This window comes from Phalacrocorax aristotelis, chromosome 7, assembly GCF_949628215.1.
Source record: "Phalacrocorax aristotelis chromosome 7, bGulAri2.1, whole genome shotgun sequence".
Lineage (NCBI taxonomy): Eukaryota > Metazoa > Chordata > Aves > Suliformes > Phalacrocoracidae > Phalacrocorax > Phalacrocorax aristotelis.
In genome coordinates, this window is record NC_134282.1 from 32,579,293 (window position 1) to 32,601,432 (window position 22,140).

The window sequence follows — 22,140 nt, forward strand, 5'->3', positions numbered from 1 at the left end:
GGGAGAGAAGAGAGACTGGCTCTGCTATGCAGAGTTTGTCACTCAGCTCTCACTCTTCTCATGCAAAGCTAATAAACTGTGTTTTCTACTTGCATCATCAATTCCAGCCCTGCCCCCTAACCATTTTTCACAACAGAAATCTTCTGCTTCTATGTGCGAGGAAGAAATTATTAAAATTACCAGATGCTTTTAATTAATTAAAATCGCTCATGCTGGTTGGTCTCCTGCCAGTACGTCTAAATTCTGTCGGCGAGTTAAATAAACTTGGGAGGAAAAGCTGGGAATACAGATCATATTTCTCCGCTCAAGGCCTTTTGCTATGGGATTTTTAGGGCTTACAGAATTAATCAGATCTCTCTAAAAGATAGCTCTCTGTTGCCCTCTCTTGCTCTGAGAAACTGGTTTTATGTAGATGGAGCACAATATAGAGTATCTGTATTCAGGAGATGCTTGGTTATGTCTGAGCTGTATGTCCTGTAATAATGTACTTTGTAAAGAGTATAATATAGATATATTAGCAGATACAGATCTGACGAGGAGAGCAGCCTAGACTTGTTCTTCCTTTTCCTTCCTCCCTTTAGTTTTTTTTTTTTTACGAGTGAGGATTCTCAACAATAACCCTCCTTGCCTTTACCCACTTTCCTTCTGTGTACTATATTTGAGGTTCAGTTTTCCTCCTTGTTTTCAGGTCCTTCATTTGTTTTTGTCTCAGAGGCAGGGGATGTTGGTGCTACTCATACACTTGACAGAAGTGCCAGATGAACACCAGGTTATTGCTAGCCCAGAAGTCTTTCTTTCAGCCCTTTGTCTCTTCCACTTCCAAGCAAAAGAAGAGTCTCAGAGCAGAAATGATGCACTTGGTTTGCAGCCACAGTGGTCGTCCTCCCAAATGTCACTCTTTTTGACCAGTTTTATAATTTAGGGTCATGTGTGACCATGGAATATAGCCAGGCTGCACCGCACCCCCAACTGTCAGCTGCATGAATGCAGCCAGCAAAAATTTACATTTTCATCAGGTTTTTCCCCCCCCTTCCTTTTCCCGTGTACTCATCATTTGTTCATTTGGCTTTCATTGACTCAGCTGCAGTTGCTCCAATTCAATTTATTTCTTCACAAAGGGCCTGGAGTAGATACCCTTATCAGCACAGGATGCTTTCAGGGATTCCTTGTGGCATTTTCCCCAGGTAGTATCTAATTATCTTTGGTAATAGGAATGAACAGAGAAGTACTAAAAGGGCTACAGTATTGCTGGCACAGTGCTCTTCACACACAGTGACAGGCTTGCACTCTTCTGTGCACTCTTGTAGATGTCCGAGCTGCAGTCCAGTGCCTTCATTATACGTGAGGTTGTGGTTTCTGTAACTGAAACCAAATCTCTGTCATTAGCTTTGTTAAAGTTATGAAAGTTTACAACTTTTATAGCATTTTAATGTAGTATATTACAGCAACGAGCTACAAGTTCTGCATTAATAAACTTTTCCAAGCACAAATTCTGATTAAACAGATTTTGTAGTTCTTGTGTCCTGTGTTACCATCACATAAGGAAGAACTGTGTCCATCAACATGTTGCATGATGTTTAAATTTAAGTTATTTTCGGGCATTCTGCAGTAAGCACAGATATAGCACAGTTATATGTAGCACGTACAAAAAATTCTCCAAATCAAGGTTGTAGGAGGTATTTGGTCAGTCAGAAATAGATATTCTTTCATAGGGTTTGCCTTTATTAAAATATTTGAAGGATTTATAGTCTGCAGAAAGCTGTCATGTTGCAGTTTAGTAAAGGGGTAATAGTGAACCAGCTAACAGGTTTTTCAGTGAGGGAGACTGCATTTTGGATGTTCTCTGTGCACTTTGTCATTTCAGGCTGTCATCAAAGAGCAGCTCCAGGAGTCTCATGGACTGTGTGAATATGCAGTCTACGTTCAAGGTATGTCACAGGAGGCCTCTGAAAATCTCAGCTTTGTTAAAACAAGTCTCTTCTGATTTGAGATACCGTGAACAATCAGAAGGGGAACAGATGATAGAAACATATAGAATTCATGTGTAAAAAATAATTGGTTTTTTTCCTACTTGCTAGTTCTAGTTTTGAAGTTTAGGATTTTCACATGGATGGGCAGAGTAAGTTTTCTGTTTTCTCTGTATTGATGAGTTTGTCATCTCTTCTTTCTGGGACCATGGGCTCTTGGCCTTTAGTGTGTCAGTGTGTGGTTGGGTTGTGTGTTTGGTTTTATTACAGATGCATGTTTTCTGTCAGAGCTACCTGCCTCAGGTGATTGTTGTCTTACTGTTTGCTTTAAGGACGGTTATCATCTTCTTGTCCTGCCCTTTGTCCCTTGAAAAATGTGCCCCAAGACTTGGTGTTGCAATTCAAAGTGCCACGGTAGAGGACAGCTGAGATTTGTTGGCCAAGGACATAGTGCAGCCTGTAGAAGTTGGGGGGGTGGGGGAAATCCAGACTGCATCTTAATGAGCAATTTGCCAGGGTTTAAAGCTGCCTTTGTTCTGAAAACCAGAAATTTTTCCAAGCCAGCATGAGTCCTTTGCATGCATTGTCATTCTGCCCTCAGACACAGATTCTGCCTTTCCAGGTGAAAGACCAAATGAGCATTGTTATCACATATCTGTATTCCCCCTCCTTTCCCTGCTCTCAGAGAGGCACGTTTTTCGTGCAGGTAATGGACTAATTTGCCTGGTATACATTGTCTTACAGCTTTGATATTTCGCTTGGAGGGGAAAATTCAAGAATCTCTTGAACTTTTTCAGACATGTTCCATTTTGAACCCTCGAAGCGCTGACAACCTCAAGCAGGTGGCACGATCGCTGTGAGTGGTGATTTATTGTTTCTCTTTGCTGTGGCACCCAGGACTTTTCATGTTTGGTTTTTTCCCTGAGCATCAAGTGGAATCCCAGGCTGCTTAATTCCAAACATGCTTCCTCCTTATCAACACTTGAGTTGGCTTCCATAAGTGTGGGCTACCCTTAAAAGCAGAATCTCTGTTATCTGCCTGGCTGGTATAGTATTTCTTTTTCTTCGTGCTTTAAGCAAGAGAGGCAACACACTGATTTCTAGCTCCAGACCTAAGGGTGCTGACTTGAGCTGTGTCGACTTGCCCTATGGACTCCTTTCAGACTGAGTGTCTAGTTAGATCGCCTGTCTCTTTTTTTTTTTTTTGAGACAAAGGCAGACTGCAGAGCCTATGAATTTTCCTTGCATCTCCAGTAACATTGGGGAGTGCCTCAGCATCTCACAGGATTGATGACCTTGGCCCTGAAAGGGAGCGGAGCTCATACTGTAATATTGCTGAGATTGTAAACTTCTCAGGGCTTCTCACATGGGTCTCTGGAGAGCTAGCAAATAGTGTCATTTCTCACTGGCGAAGGTGATAGTGGTTGCACAGTAGGCCTTAAGAGTAAGAAAAAATAAAAATTTAAATTCTTTTGCAGGTTTCTTTTGGGGAAGCACAAGGCAGCCATTGAAGTGTACAACGAAGCAGCTAAACTCGATGAAAAGGACTGGGTAAGTGTTTCAGTGAGTTACAGATTATTGTAGTATGCAGATGTTTCTGCAGTTTTACAAAGACAGCTGCAAACTTGTTCCAAACAGAGGTGAGCTCACGCTGCTTGCAGTCTGAGCAGACAAGGAGCTGCAGGGCTGAGAGGCATTGCCTTTTAGCACAGGCTCACGAGCATGGATGAGCCTCTGCAGCATCTGGTTTGGATCACAGGAGTGAGGCCTCATTTCTACCTGCAAAATCCACACACCATGTCTTGGGGCACAGAGAATCAAGCAACATGTTTGAGCTTTGCAAAGTATCAGTATTAACATAGCCGTATATAGTATGAAGAGTTAAATTACATTAAGGAAAGCATGGGAAGTAGCTCCCTGTTTGGAAACCCTCAGTTATCATTAAAACTTGCTTGAATAATTGGGAATCTTTTTGTAATGCAAAACACCATTGAAAAAAAAAAATCTCAAACTAGCTGGAAGCCTTACCTGTTACCTACCAAGCATTACCTGTTTTGACAAAACATAGTCTGATAGCTACAGGAGCAATCATTAAATTAGCTCTTCTATGTAAGAAGACAAAAGTGAAGGAAGAGCATTGCAAAGGGAAATGTGTGACAGTGGGTGAGAGAGAGAGGATGTGGCTTGCAGTTAGCTGTGGGCAGCCTTCTGCAGGTGACTGTTTTGCCTGCGGAAGTGTTGTTTCTAAGTGTTGTTTCTACATGTGATCTCATTCCCTAAGACATCTGGTGCTTGCTGACTTTAGCCATACTTTTGGTGCTCAGTACGTCTAAAATTCAGACTTGATACAAGGATATGTTTGGTATTATTGAACTTATCCTGTGCCAGACAACTCCGAAACTTTTTATACTGTGGGTCTTTCAAGTCTGCATTCCCTTAGCTAACCAAGCTACTTGCAGTATATGTTTGGTGTGACTATAACCCTGTTTACAATTGCAGCAGGCAGACTTCAGTGGGTATTTTGATTAGTTATTTCCCATACCTGGCTCAGCACTGGAAGTAGAGCCAGCCTGTCCTCTTCCCTTGCACTGTCTCATTCTGCAAGCCTCAATAACCAGGAGTTACTGATTCATTACTGTTCTCCACAGTTGGAGAGATGGTGTGGAGGAAAATACCATTCTAAGAGGGTTAATGGGGAAATAAGAGAGTTTGCTCTTAGGGGTCAAAGCTGTCTAAACTGATGAAGCAGTGAAATGCTCACCAGAATAGAAACGAGGAACTAGTGGACCACGCTTTTCAGCTTCCCAAGATGTGCCAGGGTGGGGAGGGTGGCAAGTAGCTTGTCTGTTAAGCTATTGGTGATGAATTAGAGGTATGATTGTTCCTATGGTGTCACTGGAGTGCTTAGGATCCTTAAGTGATCTTTCTATTATTTTGCAAAATTGTTTAATATGCTCTTCTGGTGCTTGACTTCTATGTTGGCAAGTTAGGCACATCTTCAAATTTTGTCCAGCTGGGTGCAGCATTGTGCATATCCTAATGACCTTACAGCTAGACTGAGAGCCACCCAGAAGGGCAACTTCTCTAGCTTCAGAGATACCCCTGGGAACTGAGTCACATCTCAGTGAAGAAACCAGTCTTTGCTCCTTTTTCTCCCAAGAGACCATCATAATTTCTGTGTTTTTGTCTCAGTGGCCTGTAGTCTTTTGTGTACAATCACACTTAAGCTCTGTAGGGTCCTGAAGCAACTTGAATTTATAGGTTTACTTGATCTACAAAGCCAGAAGGGTGTGGGCAGGCACAGGGGTCTCGCTGTCCAGGTCAGTGATGACTCTTGTCCCTGGTAGATAATGTAGCACGTATTTCAAACCTCATGCTGATTTGGTTTTGTTTGTGATTTGGTTTTTGTTGTTGGGTTGTTTTTTTTTTTCACACAGGAGATCAGCCACAACCTGGGTGTGTGCTACATGTACCTGAAACATTTCAACAAGGTAATGCAAATGGTCCTTTTACCTACCTGACAAATGGGAAGCAGGGTTCCCAGAAATTTCACTTTCTTTGGTAGTTTGAAATGGATCATTTGCAGTGATAGGTATCGAGAAAGTTTTTTTTGCTTCAGCGTTTGTTTCTGGGCGCAAAAGTTTGTGAGCTGTCTCTGTTTCCATTTGCATGTTGAATTACTTTGAGTCAGCTGCAAGTTAGTGAAGTTGGCTAAGAGTGAAACTGAGGTTAGCTTTGTTGCTGGCTGAACTAGGATTTTTCAGACAGCATTTCTGTTTTTAAAAGGAATGTTTGAGAAACCTCAAAGAGCTGCCTCAAACTAGACAGAAAACCAGTTGTGCTCCAACAAGACCTGCTTCTGTGTCTGAGCCTTCTAAAACTAGGGAAGTAACACTGCTGGTTTTGTGAGGAGCAGCAATCTGTAGAGCATGCCAGTTCTATCTTCTTGAAGAAAGAGATGTGTGATGGTAATGACCCAAACCATTTCCCCAGCATACAGCTCAAGCTGCTGCACCTTGTGCAGAGAGTTTCTGAAGAAAATCTTGCTGCCTCTTGGGTCTGGCAGGATTCAGAAGGAAGAGTTATGGGGGGTTTGTTTGCTGGAGTTGCAGCAGGCACCTTTTTTCCTCCATGGAAAGAATTTGCTTCTGTGTCTGAAGCTCTTTTTGCACCAAGCCTGGAGCAAAAGTCACAAAAGCATAGCTGCAGTGTGGGCAGCACTAACTTTATTAGCTTTGTAGCTAGTAAAGAACTTCTTGGAAGCTTGAAATAGAGTTTTGTTCCCAGGTCTGAGCATGCTGTTCGCAGCTCCTCACTTAACCCTCCCCTGGGTGCTCATGGTGAACACTGAGCTGTCTCTGATCCTGTGGGCTTCCAACATGTAGAAAACTTTTGTTCCCAGTTTGGACCAACTGCTCCCTGCTGCTGATTCTGGTGGAATGCTGTGGCCCTTGCAGCAAAGCCCTGCTGTGTTCCCTGATCGAGGCATCACTGTAAAGCAAGAAGCTCTGGAGTATAGGTTCATTCTTGAGATTTGTTGTCTGCAGTATTGCCTTCCAAACTGGAACCTGCTGACTTCTCAGCTTTTCCATAAATCTGAGATGTACTGGTCACCCTGGGCAGCAATACTTCCAGGAGGATGTCTGAAATATAATGAAGCCCTCAGGGATGACTCTTTCTTCAGTAGTTGGTGGTAACAAATATCCCATATTGCAGAATTCCATTACTGTGTCAGCATTTCACTTTCTAATATAGCGCATGTTCAGAAACAGCAAACATGCTTTGCTGTCCTGCTGGCTAGGCCTGAGGAAGTAAGAGGAGGACACGTTTCAAAGTGTCTCCTGTTGGAGGGTATTGGTGTGTGCCTCACAAGAGCTGATTCACTCCTCGTTTACTTGGCAATCCATGCTTATTGCTGAAATAAGCATTTTAGCAAAGAATAAACTGTAATGTACCTGTTGACCTAACAAATCTGGAGATTCCCTCAAACCAAACAAATTCAAATACAAGAACAGGCCCATGCTCCTCTCCTCCTTGGGAGGTCATTGCCTCTTTTTTTGGCTTGAAGCATGCCATGTTGCCTTTTCTGTCCCTAGAAGCAAGTGGCTCCTGATGCAGAACTCGTTTCAACAATTAGCTGGGCTGGTTTTGCTAGCAGGGTTCTCTGAGCTCAGAAGGTGTTAGCTATTCCCTTTGGCTAGCTGCTGGGGATTGCTGTTAGGCTGTTGCTTCACTGAGGTCTCTGTAATAACTTTTTTTTAATTCTCTGTGATTGTGTGTTTAGGCACGAGACCAGCTAAACAATGCCCTGGAGCTCAACAGACATGATCTGACTTACATGATGCTGGGAAAAATTCACCTATTGGAGGGGGAGACGGATAAAGCCATTGAAGTCTATAAGAAAGCCATAGAGTAAGAATATATTCTTTTTTCTATCTGCCCATGTCCCATCCTATGCCAGAAGAAATTTGATTGGTGTCCCAGATCTGAATTGAGGACATGATTAAAAAGCTAATGGTAATTATAGTGTCTCTGTGCAAAGCTGGCACTTTCAAGCTCCTCAGCTGTCTCCGCTCTCAGCTGTAGTCCTCCTCCTGCTGACAATGTGTCAGGGAAGAAGGTAAATGTTTGAAGGTCTGCCAGAAAAAAGTGGAAAAACAAATGGACAGAGATGCCTGGGAGCAAGCCTATCCAAAACCGGCTTCATAAATCCCAAAGGTTTATCTGTCAAAAAGATCTAACCTCAGGTGTCTCTCTAACCCTGATCATCTGTCAAAAATCAGTTGCTGGGTTTCGCATACTGTTTTCATTTGGAGTGATTTGTGTTTGAAGGCATGTGAGTAGGCAGAGTAGAGATGGGTTGGTGCATGGTGAGTTTCTCCCACCCTGTTTCTCAGTACCGATCTATCTTGTTTTAGGGCATTCCTGAGCATCTGATTTACCAATGCTTTTAAAATGTAGTTTTGTAATGGAGGCAGACACTAAAGAAAAGCAGGAGCATGTTGGAAGCCACTGGAGGATCTACATTTTGTACCGCTCTTTTCACATACTGATTCCTTCTACACCTGCTTTTGGCTGGTGTCTGACAGTATATTGTGTTGGGTTGACACTAATCTAGAATGTTTGTTACATAAATAATCTTTGCTAAGCACCTTACCAGGTTTATATCACAGAATCACAGAATGGTAGGGCTTGGAAGGGACCTCTAGAGATCATCTTGTCCAACCCCCCTGCTTGAGCAGGTGCACCCAGAGCAGAGGGCACAGGACCGTGTCCAGGTGGGGTTTGAACGTCTCTTTCCAGGGAGGGAGACTCCACAACCTCTCTGGGCAGCCTGTTCCACTGCTTTGTTACCCTCACAGTAAAGAAGTTTTTTCTCATTTATCTCAGTGCTCCCCTGCCCTGCCTTCTTCCTCACTCCTGTGTTTCCTTTTTTTTTTTTCCTCATCTGCCTATGACATTTTCCCTGCATTACCAGCTCCAGGATGGTCTGTCATTGCTCTGTGTGTATATATCATCAGGCACAGGCAGTTTTTTTCTGGTTGAAGTTTAAAGGTGCTGATGTGAGTCTGCATATTAGACTTCTTAAGTCTTGATAGCAGGGAATTGAAAACTTCTGTTAAGGTGAGTGAGGCCACAAATACAACATCTCTTTCTGCTTTTTCTTTTTTTGTTGTTTTCATCCTATTTATGTTTTCAAAAGCTACTAGGAATGGGGATGCTTTTAAAAGGGTTCACAACATTGCTGTGTGAATCTCATATAGCAGTGGAGGACTGGGAGTTGCATACAGCAATTGAAAGCCCTCGGGACATATATGTTCAAGCTTCTCTGTGCTGAATGGAGTGGTGTGTATGGCTAGGGATACATTACCAGGTATAGCCTGTCTAAGCACTCTGGTCTGTGGGCTGCAGTCTAGCACAAAGCTGTGGTGAGCAGTCCAGAGCTGGTCTGTGAAACCAGGTTTGTAATCTTTTTATAGGGTAAATTAGAAGTCTAACAATGAGGCGTGTGTAGGATCCATCAGAAATGCTGAGGATTGCCTGTCCTACATGGCCCAAGAGGTTTGGGATGGATTTATAGGGTGGTTTATGGGAGACGATGGACAATCTCATTTTGTATTTCTGAGTCACTGTTGTGGACTCGCTTTGAAGCTTAACAAACCCACATTATTTTGTTATGCATCCAGATCTATTTCACTGAGCTATGCTGACTTCTTATTTGTATCTGGAAGACATTTTGAAAGCTTAGGTGTAATATTGTTCAAAGGAAGTCCCCATGATGGCAATTGTTCTAATATTTGCATTTCATAATAACAGTTAGTTTACTAAAGTGATACAAGGATAATGTAGCATCGTAATTCCATGTTCTGTTTTTACCTGGTTCTAGAAGGGCTAACAAACAATGCAGCTGTCTGGCTTTTGTATTACAGGTTTTCGCCAGAAAATACAGACCTCCTTACAACACTGGGGTTACTTTACTTGCAGGTACTGAAGACTGTTAGCTATTACATGAACTTAATTATTTTCAAAATGCCCGCTTTTTTTTATTATAGAGTTAATTTCTATTCACCTTCCTATGACTTGGTCATGTTTCTCTAAAGACTGCATTTAGTACAATAGTGCTTGCTTTTCTGTATCTTCTTTTTTCCTTTTGCTGCTAAAAGCAAGTTGATATCCTGGACGTGAGCCAGAACAGGAATTCTGTTTGGCAACTGCCCTGATTCTGTTATAAATCCTCCAAGTACAACAAAACATGACCATCTATTACCTAGCTTCTGGAGCAGGAGTCTAGCAAGTTATTCTCCTACGAAAGCATCCATGAAATCGTTAGTGTTAATGCACCATAGAAGATGATCAGAATCAATTTAAATAACAAAGGCAGGCTTATTGGTTGGGTCTGTAAAATGCATTGGAAGGACCACCTGATTATTCCAAAAGCTTCCCAAAGAGTGAGCAAGCACAGAAGAACAGGCAGTAGTGCCGGAAAGGATTGATGGGCTAGAAAACTTGCACCGAGTTGCTGATTTGGAAAGATCCTTAAGCATCTCCCTAATTGTTTAGATGTTCGAGAATAAAATGTAGATCTTGAAAAAAATTGTCTTGCTCTAGAGATAGAGAAATTCAACAGCAGGCTTGGATGTATTAAGTGGGTAAGTGTGGATCTGGAAGGGTGTATATCATGGGAAGGGGGATCTGTAAGACAGAAGTCTGAGTATAACATTCTCCCTGTGAATTTAGCCCCCAGGACCCTGTGCTGTGATTCATTTGTTCAGTTTGTCATGTCCCTCTGGATGCGTAATCATGTTCGGGAGTTTTAAAGATGCTTCTACAACTTTCCCACTTGCTGAAAATTGCAGAAGGCACTGGGCTCTGATGCATCAGTATAAGCTGGAGTGACAGATGGGCTTCTCATCAATTTTTGTGACCAGAAGGGACACCAGTATCCAGAATTTTATCCTATTTTGACTGGTACAATTCTGGCATAACTCAGTTGAAAACAATAGGATTTAAGGGAATTGAAGCAGACATGTGCTTATATATGGACACAGTCATGCCCACTAACACTCACAGCCTATTAGAAGAGGAGGGGGGCCTTTTTCCCATGACAAGGGTGCCTGGGGGAGTGAGGAAGGTGTGGTGAGGGAGTCAAGGATGTGCAGTGTAGCAATCTGTAGCCTCTTTTCTGGAGGAGAGGAATGAGCAGAAGAGTATCAGCCCAGAGCTTGCTCCTGCATAGAAAAGTCAGAGCATAAACCATATGGGAAACTTTGTTTTGGTCAGAACAGTGAATCTAGCCCAGCCAAATACATTTTTAGAATCTGTTTTGTAAATTGTCAAACAAGAACATGTGTATGTAATGGAAGCACTGTAAAATTCACTTTTCTGAATATTTGTTTTAAGTGAACCAGAAATTCTAGTGCCCAAAAAACATGTGTCTGTTCTCCTTCTTAATCCCCCTTATTCCTGAATTTCTGATGCTTATTTACTTCTTCTCCCAGCTTGGGGATTACCAGAAAGCTTTTGAACACCTTGGAAACGCGCTTACTTACGACCCAGGCAACTATAAGGTATCGTGAGGAGTAGAAACAAACCAGCTGAATGATGATGAGACACCTCTTAAAGCTAATTCCAATATCAGAACTTTGCCATCTCTATCCAGGGTCTTAGCCTGGAGAGGCTGAAAAGGATGATGCCCAGAAAGCTTTCTCCAAAATACATTTCTGGGAGCTTTCCCTGGGCAGGGTGTGGAGGTACGGAAAGAGGAGGAGGCAGAATATGGGATGTTGAACTGATCTCTCTGATCTTGAATCTGAAGTCACAAGCAAATTAAAACAAATGGAATTTACTTTGCAGGGAAAATGTTCTAGACGTTGTTTCAAAAATCCAAAGAGCCGTTCCTGGGTCCCTGTGACTCAGGAGCACAGATAGAAGTGATATTCTATTATATTATTCTCCCATATGCTGACAACACTGTGCTTCCGACTGTTGCATACAAACATGGCTTTTCCTCGGCTCTGGTCTGGAAAGCTGAGCTTGGCATCTAGGTTTCATTCCTGACTGTGAAACCGCTTCCCTTTTTAGCCACGTTACTTCGTTCCTCTCTGCCTCTTTTTCCTTCTGTACTATGTTAATGATGTGGAGTATTGAAATGCGAGGTTGACAAATGATATGTGAATGCAAGCTGAATATTATTGTGAAAACACCTGTACACTTAGAAATTTTACTTGTCACCGTGAAATATTATAAAGGACTTAACTAGTGTAGTTTAAATATAGTGTGTTACAATCATTTGCTTTTTATTCCCCATGCATATTTCCACTAATTTGTGGTATCAACTAGTCAGTGTGAACTACGCTAGCTTTGCTGCATATGTCTAGCTTGTGTATGTTTTACTTTCGGGGTAGCTTGCGCTAGAACTATTTCTATTTGTGCCTGTTGGTAAAAAAAAACCCCTTTTAGTGCATAGATCTTCTCATAGACTCTGACCCTAGGAGATACTACTGCTACCCCAAAACACACCCTAAACACTTGTCACATTATAATATTTCTGAGACAGTTATGATCGAGATGGTACAGGAAGAAGCAGACTCCGAGTCCCTTCTTTACCCTGTCTTCTGCTATGTTGGGAGATTGTAGAGTCCCCATCTGCTCCCCACTGTTGGTCTTGGCAACCCCTAGAAAAAAAACACCTGAAAAAGTTAAATGGTTGCTCTTGACATGGCTTTAGTTTATTAATTTTGTCCAGTTCTCTTCTTACTGTATTTGGGGAAATGCAGTTCCTCAGCTGGTCACTTGTCTTCTCTCAAAGGCTACCTTGGCAGCTGGCAGCATGATGCAGGCCCATGGAGATTTTGATGTTGCGCTCTCCAAATATAGGATGGTAGCCAGCGCTGCGCCTGAAAGCCCCCCGCTATGGAACAACATTGGGATGTGCTTCTTCGGGAAGAAGAAATATGTAGCAGTAAGTATCTGGTTTCTTTTCTTTTTTTATCTGTAGCTGACTGCGTGCAAGAACAAGATTCCTTCTATGGCAGAGACAGGAGGTCTGTTCTGGATGGGCTGCGTTACAGCACGCTTATTCCTTTTTTGAAGGCTATCAGCTGCCTGAAGCGGGCAAACTACTTGGCTCCCTTTGACTGGAAGATATTGTACAATTTGGGGTTAGTCCACCTCACAATGCAGCAGTATGCATCTGCTTTCCACTTCCTCAGTGCTGCCATCAACTTCCAGCCTAAGATGGGAGAGCTGTATATGCTCCTTGCAGGTATGCAACACTCCATTATCCAGCTCCAGTGGATATCCAGCTTAGTAGATGCAATGTTATAGAGACAAAAAGTTTGGGCTGAAATAAACAAATGCTGGATAAAGGCTATACTAGGAAGCTGCTTGCCAGTAGGTCACTGGCAGGTATAAAGCCTGAATAGTCTGTTCTCTCTCTGGCTAATTAAGTTAAATTGCAGTCAGATCCAGATTAAACATTAGAAAAGACTTGCTACATGTAAGAGTTTGGGTTTGGGTTGCCTAAGGAGCGGGTGTGGATTTCTAGCACTGGACATTTTTGGGATCAAGTGAGACAAATATTTGTCAGAAGTGACATTAGTAGGGTTAATCATGGCAGCAGTCCAGACAACCCTGGTAGCACCTACTTATTTTACGATGTAATGACCTTCAGAATTGTCCTAAAAATGAAGTCCTGGTGAAGTATCAACTTGGGTGTGTACATTTTGCTTTGGTGCAGTTGCTCTGACAAACCTTGAAGACATTGAGAACGCAAGACGTTCCTATGAGCAAGCTGTGGCACTGGACAAGTAAGTCTTAATCATAGCTGTCAGTTGTTTGTGTTGCTTTGCCTCCCTCACCTGGTTTCCTTTGCATGCTTTGTCCCTCTGTCTACTTTGATGCTAAATGGTTTGTGATAGGGAAATGTTTTTATTCCTGCAGCTGTGCAAGACACTGTTTAAAAAACACCTTTTTTTTTTTTTAAATTCAGGTCAGTTCTGAAAAGTGAAAGGGAAATTTTGTTTCAGTCTGACCCAAAGCTATCATAGACCCATCTATGGTGGTATGAGAAGATGCTGGTCCCTTTCCCTCTGTCCTCTCTAACTAGGTGCACCAGCCAGGCTTTATTTTGGGATTTCTGGAAGTCTCTGAACCCATAATAAAGGGCAGCAGGTTTCAAAAAATAGTGTTTTACACTGTAGTGTAGTTCTCTTTGCGAAGAGGTGCTATAAGTGCTCTCAGGTGTTTACTGGGTATTACATGGCTTGCATGCATGGCAGAGCTCTTGAATCAGTTAGCCCTGGATAGCTGGCGTACATCTGGTACTGAAGTTCTTCATATTTATGCATCAACAGAAGTACAAAGCAGGTTTAATTTAAATACTACTTCTACATCTGTTTCAAACATCAGTAGGTCTGTGCCACCTCCTCAGAGGAACTGAACCTGTGCAAACTATGGTTGAAGATTTATAAATGCACTGCTGTGCAATACATGGCGTTTTGTAATTATGCATCAGTCATTTCTACCAACGTCACTCATTTAAGTCCAGTCTACTCCTCTGCCTGGCTCTCCTAATCAGCCTTCCACGCCTAGCAAGGCAGTACAGGGCCTTAAAAGATTGCTTTGACTGCTTAGTCATGAGTTTGCATGCTTTGCTCGAAGAGAAGGAATAGAAATTTAGCTCTACAACTTTGCCTAAGTATTTGGCACTGCTATGATGCTACAGCTATATAGTCAAACTGGGAAAATAAAACCTCCTCAAAGCAAAAATGAATGCCAGCTGCTGGGAGAAATGTCCAGGCTTTGTTAGGCTTGTTCAGCTGACATGCTGTATATTTTAGACTGTTATTGTGTGGCTGAATCCATGTCCCCACAGGCTTTCTTTGCTGGCATATTATGAACTGTTTGGCTGGGATGAACATAGCTGTGTTTGTTTCCATTGTCATAAATACTTTTATAGCAGTCCTGTGACATTTGTCCTGGGTGCCATGCTGGGGTCTGGAATGGAAAGCATCTTAGAAAAATCTTTAAAAAAGGTGTTACTTCTTACTACTGGTTCTAGCTCACAGCTATCCTTTTTTTCTGTGGTTATTTAGCTATTGATTTTTTTCTAACTGTCATATTGCTTCCAGCTCTTGAAGACAAATTAGCTCAATAAGGTTCAATTAATTGTAAAACTGGCTGTTCCCAGGTCTGTCTGATCTTTATTTTCAATGTTATGTTTTGTGGGTTTGGCTCTTTGCGTGTTTTGTTGTGTTGGTTATTTTTGCCTTTTTTTTTTTTTTGCTTTTTTTGTTTGCAAAGAGATGGGGGTTTCATATTTATTTTTTCATGCACTACTTCCTTTGCTCTGGCAAAGACAGCAAGGAGGCAGGATTAGTGTTCCAGTTTCTCAGTCAAAGGAAAAACAATGATTATAAATGCTATCAGATTTAATCTAATGGTCTTTTTTCTTGCTGTGCTGTCATATAACTTACCAAGGATGGATAGTCATGGCCTGCAGATGACACTTCCTATTTATTGAACAGTGTTAGCAGAAACCTTCCCTTCTTCACTTTTCACAAAGGATGCTCTCACTGTCTTGTCCCTCGCAGGCATGGGTGCTGGAGTCCTTGGATGGCTCCCGTTATCCCTGCTGGGCTCCAGGAGAGGGCACCAGTCTCTCGCTAACGTTTATTGAGCAAACTACAAAGCATCCCTCGCTGACCTGTGTGCAGTGATACATGTATGCAGCTCGTCCGCAGTGAGCTGCAGTCAGACAGTGGTCTTCTGAGCACCCCTCGACAGCACGTCTCCTGTCCGGCCAAATGCAACCTCTGCTTTTCCAGATCTTATCTTGTAGCCTGCACGAGGATGCATGAGTGTTTGCAGGAGCTTCCCTGCTGGGGCTGGTGCCCCTCTTGCATTTCATTTCTTTGTCAGATAACACACATGCGTTTTGCTTCTCTAAAATAAGGGTGAAATTCCAACTGCTAAAGAACAGTCAGAGCAGTTTGTTGAGTGTGGCTTGTCAGGCAATTAAGGAAGGATCAGGTCTCTGAGAGCTTCACTTACCAGTTACAGAGCCAAGGGTGTCAGCTCACTCTTTCCCTCCTGTTTAGTTTGCTTACACTCCTTCCTGGCTATGCCAGAAAAGCTGCTGTGCAGGGCTAATGTATCCTTGTGAAGAAAATGGATGCTGTGGAAAAGGAAAATATATGGAGCAATTCTGCCTCTTTGAAACCTTCATATGCTGTTCTGTATCAGGAAAGGAGGCAGGACTGCACAGGATAACAGTGTTATTTGTGGTGCTGGTCTTCTCTTTGAGTCCTTCATTAATAGGTGTTGCCTACTGTTTTTCTATAACAGTACATACAATTATGTGTGCTTTGTTGGGTGAATGAGAGAGGTAAGGAAACTGAAATGTAAACAGCATGTTCTGTAGCATGTTGGATTGTAAAATACAATCAATAAGCATGGGTCTGTTCCATTGCCCTGTCCCACAACAAGCTCCTCTCCTATAAACTGGGAGAGCTGTGAGAGCCTGAGGCAAGTCAGAGCAGAGATCATCAGCCTTCATGGTATGATGAAAGCCCTCATCACTGCTTTACCTGCCCCAGGAGCAAGGGGCTGGGAGACCAGGCACTTACTAAAGACAGTCCTGAGATGATCCCCACATGCAAGAAGAGCCTTGCAGGGGGTGAGGCAATTGGCAGAGTCATTTATGTTGTCAGTGACACTGGGATACTTTGCTAAGCCCAGGTACTGGGTCTCTCACCAAGCACGTGAGACTCTGTTGTGTTCCCAAAGGACTCTGGCTGTGTAGCCCATTATCTGCTTTGGGGTCAGATACTCTGGTGTCTCCAGCTTTGCTCCTTGGGCTCATCTTAGCATTATTCAAGTCAGGATGATTGTTCTGACAGTGAATGCAATGCATCCTGTGTGTTTGCTGCAGGTGCAACCCCCTTGTCAACCTGAACTATGCTGTCCTGCTGTATAACCAGGGCGACAAGAAGGGAGCCCTCTGCCAGTACCAGGAGATGGAGAAGAAGGTCAATGCAGCGAAGGAGAGCAGTACTCTTGACTTTGACCCTGAGGTACATGCCTAACAGTTGTCAGCGGGAACTAAGTAGCCATGCTAAGACTGGCAACAAATGAGGAGGAAATTTTACTTTGCAATCCAATTATTAGGAAGAAATTCTGCTTACAAGATTTTCTGAGTAGGGCATTTGCCTGCTGAGAGCTGCCTGCTTCATTTCTGTTCTTTGAAGCCTGGTTCTTCAATCAATACACAGGAAGAAAAGATTCCATCTTGATTAAAGGAATGAATTAGCAGAGATGTTTCCCTTGAGCACCAAGGCAGTAGCTAGCTCTGCACAGCTCGCTCTGTTGTTGTGGTTGACTTTATTATTGTCTGAAATGTTCCTGTTTACAGCGGTCTTCTCTTTTTGCTTCTTGAGGAGATGGTGGAGGTTGCCCAGAAGATGGGGGCTGCCCTGCAGGTCGGGGAGAGCCTGGTCTGGACGAAGCCTTCTAAAGAGTCTAAATCCAAGCAGAGAGCTGTTCCATTAGGGAAATCCACCAGCACTCAGCAGCCTTTGGGCTCTAACCAGGCCCTGGGCCAAGCCATGTCCTCAGCTGCAGGGTATGGGAAAACCATGCAGCTTCCCCCAGGTACTTCTCTTCTGCTTCTCTTTAAAGTAGAACTGTGGGAGGGAGAAGGTAAATCTCTCTTCCTTTGAGCATGTTTAGGAAGGTATTGACTTGCTTACACAGTAGTCATGTCAGTATTTGGTAATAACTTTCCCAGATCTCTGAATTAAGGAACTGTGTAAGGAAGATGTTCTCTGTAGTGCATTTTACTGTCCTGCTTTTGCAGAGGTGTGTGGTTGAGATCTTGCTCTGGAAAGGAGGTAGTTTCAGAAACCAGACCTCTTGTCTTCCTTTGGAAGAGCCCTGGAGCTGACATACACAAACAGGCTGCTTGAGAGAAGGGGAATGATGGACAGTTTTTTGAAGCACTTTATCACTTCTTTTACAAAAATAACTGCAACTGGATTACTTTGAAGCTGTACAGCCTGGTCCCTCCCTTGCAAACGTTGCTGGATTACCTTTTAGTGGGGCCACTGGACTGAAGGCTGCTCAGGAGATAGTGTCAGCCTTAGAAGGCTTATGCCAATAGCTGTACATGCTGCTTCTTGCTGGGCCTGGGCAGGAGCATCTCCTGAGCCACTGTTCATAGCCTGGACCTCCTCTCACCCCTTGGCTTCCGAGGAGGAATGTACTAGAGATATTGCTCACTGGGATGATTTTCTGTCTTGTTTGGACTGAACCGGGAGAGAGGTTGTGCAATCCAGGCCTCTTTCTTTGGCACCCCTAAGGACCTGTCATGCATAGAATAAACTTTCCATTCAGGGAAGACTTAGTCAGGAAAGCTGAAAAAGAACACATACAGGAGTTTGCGTTTTACCTGAAGGACTTTATCATCCACATCAGGAAAGGGAGGTGCTTCTTAACATCAGTTGTCAGCTTAAATCTAAGCATAGAAAAACTTCAGCATGGACGCGTCCTGTTTGATTTTATTCTGTAAGTAGTTACATTAGCTGCCTGGAAACTCTCCTTGAGTTTGCTAAAACGGTGAACGGAAAATGATACTGTGATTTTGGCTTCAGCTTGAATATAAACCAGCTTCAGTGGAACTACTTTCCCTTCCAAAGCATGAGTTAATTCATAGGTTTGTACTGACTTCTCACAGCAGCCCAGCTGAATGAGATCCTGTACCTTAGGATCCCTTCAGCAGAAGTAGGCGTACTGTAAGATCTCTGGATGGAGAACTCGTAAGAGTTGAGTGCTATCGATAAGATAATGCCAGACAGAAGAAATCTGAGAGTAATTAATAGCTGTGATTGTTCTGCATCTCCAATGCTGCCTGGAAGGGCAAAAAGAACAGACAAAAGATGTGTAGTCATACAGTAACTATAACTGTGTTCTCTCCCCAGGTGCTGGAGCATCAGCTCCACCTGCAAAGCCTCCTTCACTGCCTCTGGAACCAGAACCGGGCTCAGAAATGAGCCCTGGGGAGACCTCAGCTGAGGAACAGAGAAAAGAAAAGCGCAAGAGCCGGCAGGCAGCGGACTAGGATGGACTCTGGTCAGGACAGGCAGGTGCAGGAGTATCTCCAGTGCTGCCTGCTGACTTGTGGGGAAAGGGACCTGCCTTCTCCCCTGACCCACAGTAGCTTCACCCCACTTTCAGTCAGTCTAAATGCAGCTGTTTTTCTGTTAATGATTTTAGCACACAGTCTCTACCTTACCCCAAGCAGTTGCTGTGGCAATCAGAAGAGGTTTCTGCATAGCTGCTATTAGCATGGTCACAGCTTACTACAAGAGGCTGGAGGCTGGAGATCCATCTTCAGTGTTTGGGTAAAAGTCCTCCAGAAGGATGCTGAGGCATCCAGTATATTTAGAAAAGCCAGCAGTAGTGATTTAGCACCCTGGATCGCAAAGGTGGTCAAACCCTTCTAGTGGATGAACTTGTAAGCGGCTGAGGAAGCCCTACACAGGCTGTAGTGAAGTCAGTGGTAAAACTCTTGGAGAGGGGTTGAAGGTGGTACACCTCACCAGGGCAAGCGCAGAGCAGTAAGCCAGGCTCGGAACTAGCACAGCCCGGCTTACTGTGAAATAGGGGCTTCTCCTTCCTGGTTTCACAAGGGCAAGACTTTGTAAATGCTCTCAAGGCTGAAGAAAGGAAGCTGAAACAGCTGGGAGCTGGTATTACTGAGCAGGGCAATGTCATGGGCATGAAAGACACTTGAAAGCCCACGCCTTCCTTAGCGGTGGCAGTCGTGAAACACAGGGGAGCTGCATAGCAATGGGGAGCTCGTTTGTCTTGAGGTGATTGCTCCATTAACAGGCAGCCTGGTGGAGGATGGATGGCTGAAGCAGACCTGCTGCGCCAGGCTAATGGCACACTGAGCTGGCTTCTTTAGCACTGTTTGTCTTCTGATTCCAGGATCACTCTGTATTTCTTGAATCCAACCTATTTTTAAGCATAAGCTTCTGTGTGTAGCTAAGAAAGCTGCATAGCTGGTCCACAGTTAAGGCAAGCACTCAGAGGCTGGTTATTCTGGAAGCAGGCTAGCTGCAGCAGCAAAAAAGTCTGCCAGATCCCTAATTGTTTGCTAAGAAATGGTAAATGAGCCTCAGTGAAGCTCTGCTCATGTGATTGGAGCTCTTTCTTGAGAATTTGTATTGGCCAGCATGGGGGGGTAAGATTGGTTTGCAGGAAAAAAAAAAAGCGAGCCTTTTCATAAAAGAGGATATGGCCAGCTTCAATGCTATATTTAAATTGTTTCAGTACATCAGCAGCCATGCTCTGAATAATTTAGTTATGCCCTCCTTACGGTTGCATTTTAGGAGAAATCATTTACGCTGGCTGCAAGGCAGTGAAGCAGCCCATTGGTGAGCAGAGCAAGGAATTTCAATGCCCATGTGATAACAGAGGCACTTTGAAACTTTCCATTTTGAATGGCAAAACACTAGCCTTCCTTTTCTCTGCTACTGTCAATTTGTTGCCTCTGGGATTTATCCAGAGCTCAACACAGGTCCTCAAAACAATTGGTTTTGGGAACTGAAGGTGGGACCATCATACTTTACAGAAAAAGTCAATAACTGGGTTTAGTTTCTCTCATTCTCCCCTCTGTGTACCGAGAATTATACCAAGCTAACATTGCTGTGGGACTTTTGACCTGAGTTTTCCAAACAGAATGTGTAGCACTTCCCCAAGAAAACTGAAGCTTCAGGGTTCACTGTATTTGCTGGTTAAGCTACCCAGCTTTTAAAAATATATTTCCTGCTTTTAGTTTTCCACTGTTGTGATGTGTCACTCCATAATTAACAAGTCCAACAGGGCAAAGTTAGTAGTGGAAACTTGGCTGTAGCAACATAAAAGCAGCACGACCAAGGCTCTGGCTGCATTTAACATCCTTCAGTTGTGCTTTGTGGTTAGCTGCTATTATCCAGAATGATATTAATGCATCTTTAGAACACAACCAGGAACTAAAGTACTATCCTGCTCCCTGGAGAACACTAAAAGAATAGGAACCCTTCACTTTCTCCTCTGTTTCGATTGCCAAAACTGCCTGCTTATCTCAAATGTGACTTTTTTTCCAGCTGTCCTCCACTGATTGGTTCTATATCTGTACAGCCTCTGGTAGCACTCCTGTAAGGTTTCCCTCATGCTAGGAGTTGAAGAAAACAGAGGATCTTTTGTGGAGCACTGGCACATTTAAACAAACCAGACAAGAAGCAGTGTAAATCAGGTACAGTGCAGTGATTTTTATTCACATTCATCTTTTTACACTGAAAGTTACTGCAGCGTAACCGAGTGCCTGTGAGGAGGAGGTTAAGATTGCAGAGCAAATGTAGGCCAGGGGTGGGAGCTCTTGACCTCACCCCCAAGACTTTAGTTCATGACAGTTTTTTCCAAAAGCAGTTGATTGCCGTGATCTTTTATCACAAAGGCTTTCGAGCCCTGGAAGCTCCAATACAAGGAACAGTGACCAGAACAATGTGGTTACAGGTAGCTGACCATCAGCATTGCTGATACAGGAAGGTTTTCCCCTCCATCTGCTCATGACCATTTGTTTTAATTTTACTAGCTGCTTTCCCCTGCCTTCTGCTTGTTGTAAGAAAGAAAAGTGACCTTAGACTGTAGCATTACAAAACTCCTTTGCGATATTCAGTAGGTGGGCACAGCCTTCGTCCCACCACTGTTCTCAACTTACAGCCCACCTGAGACACAAGGAACGATTAAAGATCTCTCTCCTCTCAGCCAGTCCCACTGGTGTAACTTGCTACCTTCTTGGCGCATAGGATGCTTTTACAGGGTAAATGTTACACATTTCTGTTACACCTTACGTACTCATAGGGTTTAAAACACTTGCAGTTACTGTAAAGGTATTTAAAATATATATTTTGGTGAAGTGCTTTAACCAATTCTATGAAAAGAAACAGTAGCACCATGTTATTTTCTGGATTTGAACAGAGGGGAGCTTCATGTATGTCTAAGGAAGCATTTTTAAATATGTAACTACAGTTGGGTAATAAATAGAATAGCAGTTCCTTGTCCTGTTCCCTCTCCTCCCACTGGGTATTGTGATGATGGGATTTGCATACAGTAAATTCATAGTATCTTGACGGAAAGCTTTTTTTTTTTTTTAATGCTATCTAATGATGAGAATGAGGCTGAACTGTTCTTTCAGCTGAAATTAAGCAAGGGAATTTTCAGCAGGACTGTACTAAATCATTTAGGGATTTTGGAAATCACACCTTATGTTCCAAAACCTGCTTCTGGCATCAGCCATAATTCTAATCTTCTCTTACCTCCCATAATTGAAATTTTAAGATGGAAAAGAATAATGAGCTTAATTTCTAGGGAAGTAGAAACCATCTGCTTTAGGACTCTTTCTTCCCCCTTTTAGTAAAAGCTGTATCATTAACCAGGTTAAATCATACAAAATAGACTGCAGCCTGACCTCCTCACAAGAAAGAAACTGGAAGACACTCAACTAGCAATGCCTGAGCAGCAAGACCTTGTTTCAGCCAAGAGTAATGATCTGTCCATCCAGCAACGTGTATTCAACCCAGACAACTCTGGTTTTGAGGTCCCTGAGACAACTGGATGCTGATTTATG

At 43.2% G+C, this 22,140-nt stretch overlaps 1 protein-coding gene across 5 annotated transcripts in view; it reads left to right on the forward strand.

Moving 5' to 3' along the window:
- BBS4 (Bardet-Biedl syndrome 4) overlaps positions 1-21,572 on the forward strand; it is a 43,235-nt gene extending 21,663 nt beyond the window's left edge. For 2 of the 5 annotated variants that reach the window (XM_075099809.1, XM_075099812.1), the window contains exons 4-16: positions 1,865-1,928; positions 2,712-2,823; positions 3,446-3,518; positions 5,405-5,458; positions 7,252-7,379; positions 9,398-9,452; positions 10,967-11,035; positions 12,277-12,429; positions 12,561-12,732; positions 13,207-13,276; positions 16,402-16,543; positions 16,910-17,120; positions 18,446-21,572. In XM_075099809.1, coding sequence (XP_074955910.1) covers positions 1,865-1,928; positions 2,712-2,823; positions 3,446-3,518; positions 5,405-5,458; positions 7,252-7,379; positions 9,398-9,452; positions 10,967-11,035; positions 12,277-12,429; positions 12,561-12,732; positions 13,207-13,276; positions 16,402-16,543; positions 16,910-17,120; positions 18,446-18,585 — 1,443 coding nt within the window. In that variant the 3' untranslated portion in view covers positions 18,586-21,572. Of the gene's footprint in view, positions 1-1,864; positions 1,929-2,711; positions 2,824-3,445; positions 3,519-5,404; positions 5,459-7,251; positions 7,380-9,397; positions 9,453-10,966; positions 11,036-12,276; positions 12,430-12,560; positions 12,733-13,206; positions 13,277-16,401; positions 16,544-16,906; positions 17,121-18,445 lie in introns of those variants that run through there. The other 3 variants (XM_075099807.1, XM_075099810.1, XM_075099811.1) reach the window with 2 other exon arrangements.
- Positions 21,573-22,140: the final 568 nt, after the last annotated feature.